General features: G+C 35.9%; 1 protein-coding gene across 1 annotated transcript in view; it reads left to right on the forward strand.

Annotated features, from left to right (window-relative positions):
- The window catches only part of LOC150101607 (uncharacterized), a 278417-nt gene that overhangs the window by 220002 nt on the left and 45591 nt on the right, over positions 1–12824 (forward strand). Inside the window, exon 9 of the mRNA XM_090399855.1 lies at positions 8832–8891. Within this exon, the coding sequence (XP_090255981.1) occupies positions 8832–8891 (60 nt within the window). The remainder of the gene's footprint in view (positions 1–8831; positions 8892–12824) is intronic.

Consider the following 12824-nt stretch of genomic DNA (forward strand, 5'->3'; position numbering starts at 1 on the left):
GCATACTTTTGCTATACGATTGCCAGAAAGGTGTGTCACTATATTATATTATAACATATTATAACTAAGATGAAAAGCCAAACGGCTATATTTTTTTCTGGCGAGGTTGATAAGTTAAGGGGGATAAAAATCCCTTATTGTTTTTCAGCCAGTAAGCGAAACTAAGATCGAAAACTACGATCTGAATGTTTCAAGCCGACGAATTGTCGGCGGATCCAAGCGTAAGTGACCACTTGGTAGTGCCACACCAAGGCAACTCGTTGCAAAGGTGGAGCAAGATCCCTCACTATTCTTATCTCCCTCACTTTCGATCTTAGTTTCGCTTACTGGCTGAAAAACAATAAGGGATTTTTCCCCTTAACTTATCAACCTCGCCAGAAAAAAATAGCCATTTGGCTTTTCATCTTAGTTATAATATGTTATAATATAATATAGTGACACACCTTTCTGGCAATCATTTAGCAAAAGTATGTAAGTTCTTTTCACTTAAACTCTGATATTCTAGGTCTAGCTACTCACTGATGAGACCTCAAAAAAGGTTGAAACCGGTCTGGGTAGTGAGTCTGGGTAATGTAAAACAGTACTACATCTCCTAGGAGATGTGTGTTTTTACATTATGAGAAAATATCAAGAATAGTGACGGAGCTTGCTCCACCTTTGCAACGAGTTGCCTTGGTATGGCACTACCAAGTGGTCACTTACGCTTGGATCCGCTGACAGTTCGTCGGCTTGAAACGTTCAGATCGTATTTTTCGATCTTAGTTTCGCTTACTGGCTGAAAAACAATAAGGGATTTTTATCCCCCTTAACTATTAGATTCTATTAACTTTTTTATAGTAAAATGTTCTTGTTGCAAGCTTAATGGGGAGGAGCACACTTTATGTGCTCTATTAATTAAAGATTGATAACACTGATTTATTTGAGAGGTGTGATGAGCAGGATGTGATGATGGGAAACAATGTCAAAACTGACTATCAAGTCACTCTTTGATTTGAACATCCTTGATTTTTTGAAACATCTGGAAGACACCTTGTTCTCATCCATTCATCCCCAATCCACTCTTTGGGTCATTATGTTTCATTATGTCGATGTCTTTGCTATTTGGCCACATGATGAAGAGGAACTTGCCACATTCCCACAACAGATAAATAGCCTTCACCCATGCATTCAGTTCACCATGGAAAAAGAAAAGCTGGTAGTCTACCATTCTTGGACATTCTCCTTACGCTCACATCCTCTGGTACTTTGTTAACAAGTGTCTATCGAAAACCTATCTTTACTGGCAGATACATTCATCAAAAGTCTGCTCATCACACCTCTCAAAAAATCGATGTTATCAAATGTGTGTGATTAGTGTGCCCTTCCTGGACACACTAATCGCACATCTTCCAGAAGGTTCTTTATCATACTCGGTTACTATAAAAAAGTTAATAGAATCTAATAGTTACAACCCTAATCAAATCCAACAGATAATTGACTCCTATGTTCCAACACCTCAGATTCTTCAACAGACGACAGAGTTCCAATCCCTTATATTTCAGACATCTTAGAACTTATTGGCAGAATTTTGAAGAAGTATCATCTTATTTCCACATATTTTCCTATCAACAAATTTTCTCACTCGTTGCCATCTACAAAAGACAAATTGGCCTCTTTCAGTAGCTGGTGATTACCAGATACCGTGCGAATGTAATTTATCATACTTTGGGAGAAACAGGTTGTTCTGTGGAAAAAAGAATAAAGGAACATCAGTATTATATCGAATACATGAGACTTCATAAATCTGGTCTAGCACAACATAGCATTGACACTAAACATAATATCCAGTAGGATAAAGCTTGTCTTCTCCTCAGATGCAAGTTTAAATATGAATGGCTTTTCAAAGAAAGTTGCGAATCCCTTTTACATTGGCCGAATTTGAATCGAAATGACTCTCTCTCTCCCAAAAGTTTGGGAGATTCTTATGTTATGCAACCATCAATGAAATAGTTTTTAAGAATTATTTAATAATTTATTAATATTAATTTTCTGGCACGCGGCAACAATTTTCATTGGTAATCCACGGACTGTTCTGTACTTTGTATTCCATTCCTTTAACTGTTTGCTCTACACTGATGATGTACTGTTACTTTCAGTATGAAATATTTGTACCTTTAATTCGTTAAAGTTATTACTGTTGGTTTTATACGTGTTAAGTTATTAATAAAGAAATCATCGCTCTAAAAGAGCTACACAATGATAATCACATTACCATAACCAAATCGGACAAAGGAAACGCAACTGTGGTGATGGATACAACAAAATATGAAAGCAAAATGCACACACTTCTCCAAGACCAGTGAAGATATCAAATTATAGATCGGGATCCCACCAACTCACAAAAGAATAAGGTGCCAATTATTGAACAAAGTCACTTCCTGAGGTAAAGAAATAGTCAACAAACTCAAGCCTTTCCATGTTAAAACACTAAGGATAAATGAGCTTCAAAAATTCACAAACAAGGTAACCTTTACACTCTATTATAGATAGTATAAACAGTCCTACATATAAACTTGCTAAACATTTAGCCAAACTACTGGCCACTTTCACTAACAATTCTCTCTCTTTTTGTTAAAAATTCTACCCATCTAAGAAGTATTTTAGAAAACCACACCTTAAAAAGTTCAGACTTAATGGTGAGTTTTGATATCACCTCACTATTCACAAATGTACCATTAACTGAAACCCTTAATTTACTAAATTCACAATTTCCCCCTGATATATTTCTGCTATTTAAATTCACAGTACAGACAGGTTATTTTACATGGAAAGGGAAAATATACAAACAATTAAATGGGACAGCTATGGGATCCCCTCCTTTCTCCTCCCTTAGCCAACTTCTACATATAACATCTGGAAAAGCTAGCTATCAATACAGCCACTCTCAAACCTAGTCTCTGGCTATGCTATATTGATGATGCATTTGCTATTTGGCCACATGGCCCAGACACATTGAATACATTTTTAGTGCATCTAAATAGCCAGCATCCAAAAATCCACTTTACAATGGAACTAGAAGCTAACGACTGTCTGCCCTTCCTGGACACGCTAATTGCACATCTTCCAGAAGGTTCCTTATCATTGTCGGTTTATAGAAAACCCACACGTACAGGGAGATATTTACACAAACAATTACACTATCACCCTTCTTAACAATATGGCATCTTAAAAACACTAATCCATAGAGCTAGAGCAATTTGTTCCATTGACATTGCTCTCACTGCTGAACTTTCTGACTTACATCGCAACTTCCTGACCAATGGCTATAATCCCCATAAGATAGATAAAATACTAAATGCTCTCCAAAAATCACCTCCACTGTCTACCACAGAAGACTACAACAAAATTGTTACCATCCCATATATTAAAGGCACATCTGAAAAGATATCTAGAGTGCTTAACAAATACCAACTACGCACCATATTTAAACCGTATGTGAAATTGGCAACTCTCATCCGTTCACCTAAGGACAGATTCTCTCCTTTATCACATCCAGGGGTCTATGAAGTGTCCTGTCCATGTCATCGAGTCTGCTATGGACAGACAGGAAGAACTGTGGACATCTGCCTTAGTGAACACAAAAAATATATCTGGCACTTTCGCTATGACAAATAGGATCTAGCAGACCATTCTTTGGATACCCACCACACACACAGTATCAATTGGAAAAAACCAGAAGTGTTGCACAGAAGCTTTTACAGTCAGAGAGGTTGTTCCTGGAATCAACAGAAGCCTTGAAATATACTCCAAACCTCAACAAGTATGGCTGTATAAATCTACCAAAGATTTGGGAGACAGTCATCCTAAGACCAAATTAATACCTGCTTTCTCTCTCTCTCTTTTTTTTTTTTTTTTTTTTTTTTTTCTTTCAAACTTAGATGGTGCCTAATTAGGACTTTAGTCTTTGTGTTGCATGCTACGATTGCTCATACTAGTCCCACTATTACACTGGATTGCGGTTATTTTGCTACTGTAACAAACTTTGTTTGTGTTCTGAAGATTCTAGATAGAATACCAGCAAAGTATTAGCAATTAAGTCGATAAATAGTTATTTTCTTATCAATCTGTGTTCACATCTGTACCGTTAAATCCAATCAACATGTGCAACAAATACATAAGCCTTTCCACACAGTTATTTAATATACTGCCAGATATTTCAGTTTGAAAATAACAAACTATCATCAGTGGCTAGACAGAAAACAGTTTTTTACAAGATAGAATACAAACAGTTGATCATTCAAAATTAGATAGAGCTGCATGTTGTTACACCATTAATCACGATATCATTTCACTGAAGAAATGTAAACATAAGAGTGCAGAATAGTTGCATGTATAAATTTACAATGTCATACAAAAATCTTAATTTATAAAATCATACTAAAGATATCATTAGATGTAGTATATAGAAGGTCTTAAAAAAAAAAAAAAGTGTTATTCAGATCTAACTTTACCATATTTTTGACAAATATAGGCAGTTATTATGATTCAAGTTAGGGTGGTGAAGTAAGGCCTCAGCTCTCTTTGAATAGGTATTCAAATTTATATCAGCATCTGTGTAGAAGGTAAGTTTTGGACCAGAGAATGTTGTGGTTTGTCTCCATTCCGTATTGCACCAATCCAGACATCGGATTTGTTGTGAAGAATATAAGATTGATGTTCTTGTATTCTTTTTTCTATAAAGCATCCAGGTTGTCCAAAGTAAGTCTAATGGCAACTCTCAGTCACATGGAACTTGGTATACACCAGGAAGAGACATAGTTGAGTGTTTATCTTTAGACAAGAGGTAATAGGCGGATATTTTATTAATAGGAATATAAGTAACTGTTAGATCATATTTCTTCAAAATTCTTGAACTTGGCTCTGAAATTTTGGAGATACATGGGATTGGAACTTGACATATTGATTCTTTCTTGTTTTGGTTTGGCTTGTAGGAGTTGAACAGATGTTGTGTAGTCATTTCAGAGGAGCCAATTAATTTCATTTATCATTTGATAGTAGAACGTTCTTTCTGTAAATGATGGGGAGTTGGACAATTAGTTCTAGCTTGTCAAATTAAACATTTTATGATTCCTGTCTATTAAGAAGGATGATGAGATTGTTTGAGAATGTAATAATCTCTATTGTGAGGCCACACTGCAAAAATGTCGTTTATACATCTACCCCAAAATGAAGATAAGTTTCTTTCAAAAGTAGAAGAGAAAAAATTGGCTTTGTGGGAAGTTGTACAGTGGTAAGAGAGTAAAAAGTAGTTATTTTATTTTTTTTTACATGGAAACTGGATGTTTGGAATCCATTTTCTTGAGAGGGTTGTGAGAATCACATCATGTGATTCTCACCAGATCATGTATGGTTTCTGATCTCTGTGTGGTTTGAGAATGATGGCATGCACATTTTGTAAGAAAAACATTGTTTTTCAGAAATTAAGCTATGCGGAACTTTGATCTTCACCCAACACTCTCCCTTAATTGGTTTTTGCAAATACTACTGCATGCAAATCTGCCAGTTGGTTGGCTAAATAATAGTAGTTAAACAAATGTGCTTTTCAAATAGTGGACAGTGTATTCGAATCCTACTCTGGGTCATGGATGTTTTTGAATGTTCTTAGGTGGTAGGTGAAGTGCCTTATACAATATGTACCACCCTGCTTATTAGAGGGCTGAAGTGACTTGAAAAAATTCCTTCTGTGCTCTATAGAAGGGATTTCAGATTATCTCACCATCAGCTCATTCACAGTGTTAAAGGCTAACAGCCTTTTGTGGATGTGATTGACTCCGAGTGAGACAATACATAAGTTGTGCAGAAAATTATTTTCTTTAATCATGGATGTTTTGATATATATACACACACACACACACACACACACACACACACACACACACGGTGATTTTTCAATTATTCGATATAGAGGGACAATAACTCTTGTAGTCCAACTTCTTATTGTTCTCTTCGATATAGTTATTCTTTGCATTATTTGTAGTTTCATTCCTTGAACTTCAATTTCCTGTATACTCTTCACTATATATAAATAAATGCCGAGTGGTTAGAGTATCTGCTCTCCAGCCAAAAGGCTGTGGGTTCGAATCCTGCCATGGGCATGGATGTTTGTGATCGTCTGTGAAAATACTAGTGGTGGGTGGTAGATGGGGAACCCCAACAACACCAACGTTTTCTTACAAAACGTTGGTGTTGTTGGGGTTCATTGTAGTTGGTGAATTGTGAATGGTGGAGGCAGAGCTGTAGAGTAGTGCCCTCCCTCTATGAGCCTCTGGACTCCCTGGAGATGTCACATAATAATAATAATAAATATCACACATCTTTCCCCACTGCTAACTTATATGGCCAGATAGTTAGCAGGTCTGCTTTTTTTTTTTTTTTTTTATCAACAGGTGGCGGTCAAATCTCACTGTAGTAGCATACTTGGGATATTTGGAGATTGGTTGATGATTTTCTTTATTTGATGTTCGCTTGATTATTTTCTTTACTTGATGATTCCTGTTCACAAATATCTAAATTCCTTGCCTCTTAATTCTCTTAGATTGTAGTCCAGTCAGTGTAACACAGTTTGCAATTGGACATTCCAGCAGGTCAGCTTTGTCTCTAGATAATACTGCACTGAAACCATCTTGGATTACACAAGTCCAAAAATTTTCATGTGACTATGGTAATGAAAGTGTATTTCAGATATTGTTCATCAGAGTAAGAAGTGCATAAATTTCCTATGTCTCTCACAGTTGTTGGAAACTAATCTTTCTTCTCTAATACAGATTAATCCTTTATGCATTCTCAACAATTTGAGGCTACATTTTTTGTTGATTCTCTGATATTTGTGACGTTTCCCTAACCTCCATTCAATAACGATTACATTTTTGATAAAGCAAAGTTATAGAAAGTAATTGTGTGGAAGGTGTGGTATTTGTTTGATCATTGTGTACTGGAGCATAGTTTCATTGTAACAACCATTTGCCTGATATCCATAGTACTGATCATTTCCACTGGATGGAATTTCTTAAAACTGTATGTACCATAATTTCTTCTTGAAGAAATGATCATAAAGACTGCTGTCCAGTAGCATTTTTGTATAAGATTTCATTTATTATTATGATATCTGAACATAAAGCCATTTTTTATTATATACTGCACGTAGTTGATTTACTTCATATAGCTTAGCATATTGTTTAAGGAAATTAACAAGGTAGACTTGATAATTAAAAATATTTAATTATTACTTCTTGCATTTCACTGAAGCTGAATCAGCATCTTCAGGGATTACTTCACTGGTATTAAACATGAGAGATACAGGAAGACCTAAAATCCTATAATTACACCACCTGTTGGCTTTGGTTGGATGTTCTTTGCTGTTGGGCTAGCTGTCTGCTGATTTGGGTTTCCCATATGAGGGAAGTTGGATACAACCATATTTGTTTAAGTTGGGATAGTTGGTAGAGCTGCAGCAGATTTAAGAAAAAGCCTCTCGAACTTAAGTTTGCTTTGGTGGAGTAAGGTGGCTTTTTTTTCCCCACCAGATCATGTGCTAGGTATCCACGCCATGGTCTGCTAATCCTGAGTAGCCGTAGTGGTGGATTGGATGTAATCCTGGTACTCGGATATATGGATGTTGGCTGTCCTATCTGATTGTCTATAATATGAAAGATTGCAGCTGCAGAGTATATGGTGCACTCTAGGTAAATCCAAAGGTTGTAGCTGGTCTTTGGGGGTGTGGATAAGGGCTGCTAGCTTTTCTTTTTAAATGTGGTTTATAAGTGCTCACAAAATTGTGCTTCTTTTAAGATCTTAAGAGAATCAGTGTATAATCCCTAAACACCAGGATTCATATAGCTTTATTTTGAATCTTCTCTGCCACTAAAAATGGTCTGATTTTAAACCAAAATTAGTATTCCAAAAATTTCTTTTACAATTGTAAATTTCATTGAATTTTGATCAGTGAGAGCAGATGTATTACTTTATCTTTTCAAATTGTTTTGACAAAATGATTTCGAAATTTGAATATACATCCTTGTGTATAGGTGTTTTGATTTCCATGGGCAGGCATATTTTGATTTTTGTATAGACAAAACTAATCTGATTGGTGCTCATGTATTTTGTGAACTGCCCCAAAAAAAGTGTTGACATCATCTTCACCTGGGTTTGTTTTGAGTTTTATAGGTGGAGAAGTATACTTTCTTTTTGAATCAGAAAGATAAATCCAGGCATGATTCACCATCCATCATTTTTATGTTAAACTTTCCAGAGTTCTTACTCAATTTGTGAGATGCTTTTTTTTTCTCTACTGTGTTTTAGTATGTCATATATGATGATCCATGTTTCAGTTGATTCTATGGAAGCCTAAGTAAATTTAATGATAGTTCCTAGATGCATTAATCTGTCATAGTTCATCAGTTCTCCAAATTCTGCCATATTGTCTGTTTCAGAATGCTTAGACTATATATTTTGATATCTCCAGGACCTTTCCTGTTTTTTTATTTAAACCGCTCGTAAGCAGATAGATGGATTGGAACAACATTCTCATGTCGTTAACAATTTGTAACATTCCAGTGTCCCAAATTTAACACAGAAATTTATATTTGCACACGATTTGACATATGTGAAGATTTAAAAAAAAAAAAAAAAAAAAAAATTGTTGCTGAGCGCATAATTTAAGTGTCGAAAAATGGTCAGCTAACCAGGAAAACCAAGTTATTATCATGTGTACTAGAAGAAAATAAAAATCAGTCTACGAATTTCTCACAGCCCTTTGTATAAATAATATGCATTAACAATGTGTGATATTTCAGGTATGAAGTGGGAAATTCACAAATGCAGCTCTTCAATAATTGGATTATAACTCTAGCACAGTAGGTATTTTGGTTTCAATAAAATAAATTTTTTACTGTCATATTTTCATTAAGCAGCATGATTCGTACCTTCTAATTATCTGCAATTAATGTCACAAGATGTGTGACCAGAAATAACTTGCACATTCTGGATATGAATTTGTCCTTTGCTAGTGTATGTTTGCTTTAAATTTATAAATTAAAAACAAGTTTAAACCATACCTGGTAACTCTTAAATCATACTTAGTAATTACAAAATCAGTAATTTCCTTTAATCTTAACCTGACACAAGTTAAAGATAGCAAAATCTAACACAAAAGTGCTATTTGTGGACAGGTAATAATAGAGAAAGGAAAATCTCTTGATGTGCTTCTTGAACAGTTGGAGGTCCATGTAAAAAAAATTATATTGAGAAGGTTCTTGCAATGAACAGTGGTGCATGGAATTTAAGAAGAGGTGAGAAGTATCATTTGACAAGTTTAAAGCTGAATTGTATGTGTATATAAATCAGCAGCAGTTTGTTTTTACACATTCAGAGGAAAGCAAAGGAATGATGACTGCTACTTTGATGGACCAGAACTCTGGGAAATACCTATAAATAAGACAATGCAGAAGTAGAACATCTATGAGAAAGTGATTGGAGCAAATCTGAAAGAAAAAAAGGAGGGAGGGGGGGAATCATCTATTAAGTGGGATTACCCTCTTCTGAATAGTATTAAGCACATTCTTAAATGGTTTTTGGAGCAACCACCCAAATGCGAGATCATTTTTCTAAGGTTGTACAGAAGAAAAGTGTCTTGAAAAGAGAGGACATTGAGGTTTTTTAGGATGCCTTTTGTACAAGTAAATGTAGGCCTATAAGTCATCCCCAGAAGAGAAATCTGATCCTGACTGGAGATTTGATTACTATCCAAAGTAAGGGGGAAGTGAAATGAGATCTCATGAGAAATAAGACAAGCCTATGTTTTGGTAGAATTCGAGTTCACTAGAGAATGGTCAAAGAGGCTTTGTTTAAGACAAATTATGGAAAATCTTGAAGCACTAATCCTGTGAGACTTGCAATGGTCATGATGACTAATAATTTACTGTCATCAACAAACTTATGGATAAGATTTGAGGTTAGTGAGACATGGTTGTTAATGTAGAAGAGAAAGAAGAGTGTAGGTGAAAGCATAGCTCTGAAGTGCCATGCATTGACAGAATTTGCAAAGAACAGTGTATATCATAAGGTAGCCTGGTAAGAGGCATCGTGCAAGACCTGACTACATCTCCTGGAAAAGTCAAGAGTGACCATGAGATTCTTCAGATCTTGCCATGGATTGTATCCGATGGGGGAAATGGTTGGTAAGTTCTGTTATGGAACATGAGTTGCGGAATCCATATTTAGTGATCACTAATTAGTAGGTCTCTAGATAGTGAAGAAGTTAGTTGATGAGCTTCTATATATTTTTTTGAAGATTGGGGAGGGGGGGAGCACTGTGAAGTTAGTTTGATGGCTGGCTTTAATCTCCTTTCTTTTTAGAGATGGGTTTGGCTATAGGCTTACTTCTATGTTGGTATACAGATGTTAAGTGAATGTAATAGCTTGTATGTGCAATACAAGATGGATATTAATTTTGGTGCACAAATTTTGAGTACAAATGTGGAGGATGTTGATCATCTAAATAAGAACTTATTTGGTAATATTTCTGATTCAGAGACTGACCTTATAGACTAATGACAATATATCTTTCTGGTAAAATTTGCTAGCCTTGGCTGAGTGATTAGCAGCTGCTTTTCAACAAACAAGTGTCAGTTAGAATCCCACTGTTAGCATGGATGTTCTTGTGAATGTCTTTTGGTTATAAATGTACTTTATCACCTAGTGTGGAGATAGTTCTCCTTCTTTCAAGAATTTTTTTATATTGCTTTATATAGTTATATAATTTTATAAAATGCAAGGAATTTTTCTTGGATAAAGGTTTAAACCAAGAATATAATTTCTTGGCATCTTTAATTTATAGTTTAACTAAGTGAAAAAACTTTCAACACGCACGCGCGGGCACACACACACATGAGAGAGAGAGAGAAAGTTAACACAACCTGTAACATCACTGCTATGTGTATCAAAGTGTTAAGAAGAAAGATATAACATGATAATGTTTCTTGAGCAGCTGGCGGTCATAGTCCCTGGGATAAATTGTTGCAGGAAGACACTCCAGAGAACAAAAATAGATGGAATTGAGGGGAGGGATGAGACATTGACATAATAAGTTTGAAGTTAGTTGATGATCTTCTATATATTTCTTTGAAGATTGAGGAGGGGAGGGGAGCACTGTGAATAGTTTGATGACTGGCTTTAATCACCTTTCTTTTTAGAGATGGGTTTGGCTATTTGTGAGGATGTTAATCAACATCTTCATGTTTTAAATGCTTTGAATATGGTGAAGAAACAATGTTGGAGCAATACCCATACAAAAAATACATAAAAGAAAGCAGAAGGTGATTATCTCTGAGAGGGGGGGGGATCAGTTGAGTGGACCTACCTCTGGATTTCATCTGTTGCAAATATGCAATCCAGAATAGATGATATGCACCACCTCCAATGTTAGAAATGTATTCTAAAGTTTAACAAAATTGTTATTTACATAGTATTAGGAGTAGATATGAGATATTATTGTCTTGAATGGAAAAGAACAGCTTTTTGAAATTTGAGATGGGTATAGATATGTTTTGTGCCAAAATTTTATGTATAAAGCACTTGATTCCGTGTGTTGTGACACATTACCTTGTTGCTTTCTCCCCTTCAACATGACTTGACTCTTCTTGGTACATTGCCAGCTGAAGTTTTCATATCTGTGGTCTGACAGTAGTGTAGAAATTTTAAAGGACTGGCATTATTTTTTCAGGAGCACATCTTTTATGTGCTCTGGAAAAAAACTGGTGGGACACAATCAAGAATAGAAGTGTTTTTTTAATCCAGGTTTTTCATGATTCTTCTGAATGACTTTCTGGCAGAAGGTCACATGAGGCATGTGATGCATTGTTTCAGTTGAAGTTGGAGGTTGGATGGTTTATCATCCAAATGGCATCATGAAGGCTTAGGGCTGACCACCTGCATCATGCCTCATATCTAGCTCCCACAGAGATGAGGTATGACGGAGGAAGTCAGCCTTGTGCCTTCATGATGCCATAATGCTGCCATTTGGGTGAGATAGGTGGAAGCAGAGATTGTGACCAACCGTTTCTTCAAGGGAGCAGAATATACAGCCACCACCAGCATGAACAGCATTTAGCTCCCTCTCAAAGTTAAATGTAGCACTGGTAATGATTGTTGTGTTGTGGGCCTCAGCTAGGCTGTGTATGAAGCTCCATCCTTTGTCTCAAGCTATGCTTTTCTTTCCTGGACCACCCCAGCATATTCTTTAGAAAACTATGGTCTGGATATTGTACAGGAAATTGCATGCTTAATTTCTGTTATATGGTCACAAGTATCAGGAAGGAGATTAAAAACAGTAGTCTGACTATGGAAAGGAGGAGTAATTCCCAGATTCTGGTGCTGCTGCTGTAATACCAAAGGATAAGAAATTGTGAATGGCTTGGGGGAAAGGAGGTTGGTCCACTAGAGAAGAAATTTGTATGATATGATCTAAATTACTAGGAGGAGAGGTTGCGTCACATTTATTGCGCTTGGAAAGAGAATTGATTATGAAAAGATTGAGTGTTAGGGTGAGCAGAAAAAAACCACTGTGCATTCTGGCTGGCAGATGATACAGGCAAATCTCTAAACTTTCATATTTACAGTTCATATTTATGAACATAGCATGACAAATATATTATAACTCCCATTTCATTATCATCCCAAGACCCCATGGAGTCACTCATCATGGGAAATCCCTTTGTCATACAGTTCATCATACCATGCCTTAAATACCTGCAAATTTTCTGCAGACACCATACTCTCAGGCAATGCAT

Source organism: Typopeltis vanoorti, chromosome 11 (genome assembly GCF_054136105.1).
Source record: "Typopeltis vanoorti isolate ZY-2024b chromosome 11, IOZ_Tvanoo_1.0, whole genome shotgun sequence".
Taxonomy (NCBI): domain Eukaryota; kingdom Metazoa; phylum Arthropoda; class Arachnida; order Uropygi; family Thelyphonidae; genus Typopeltis; species Typopeltis vanoorti.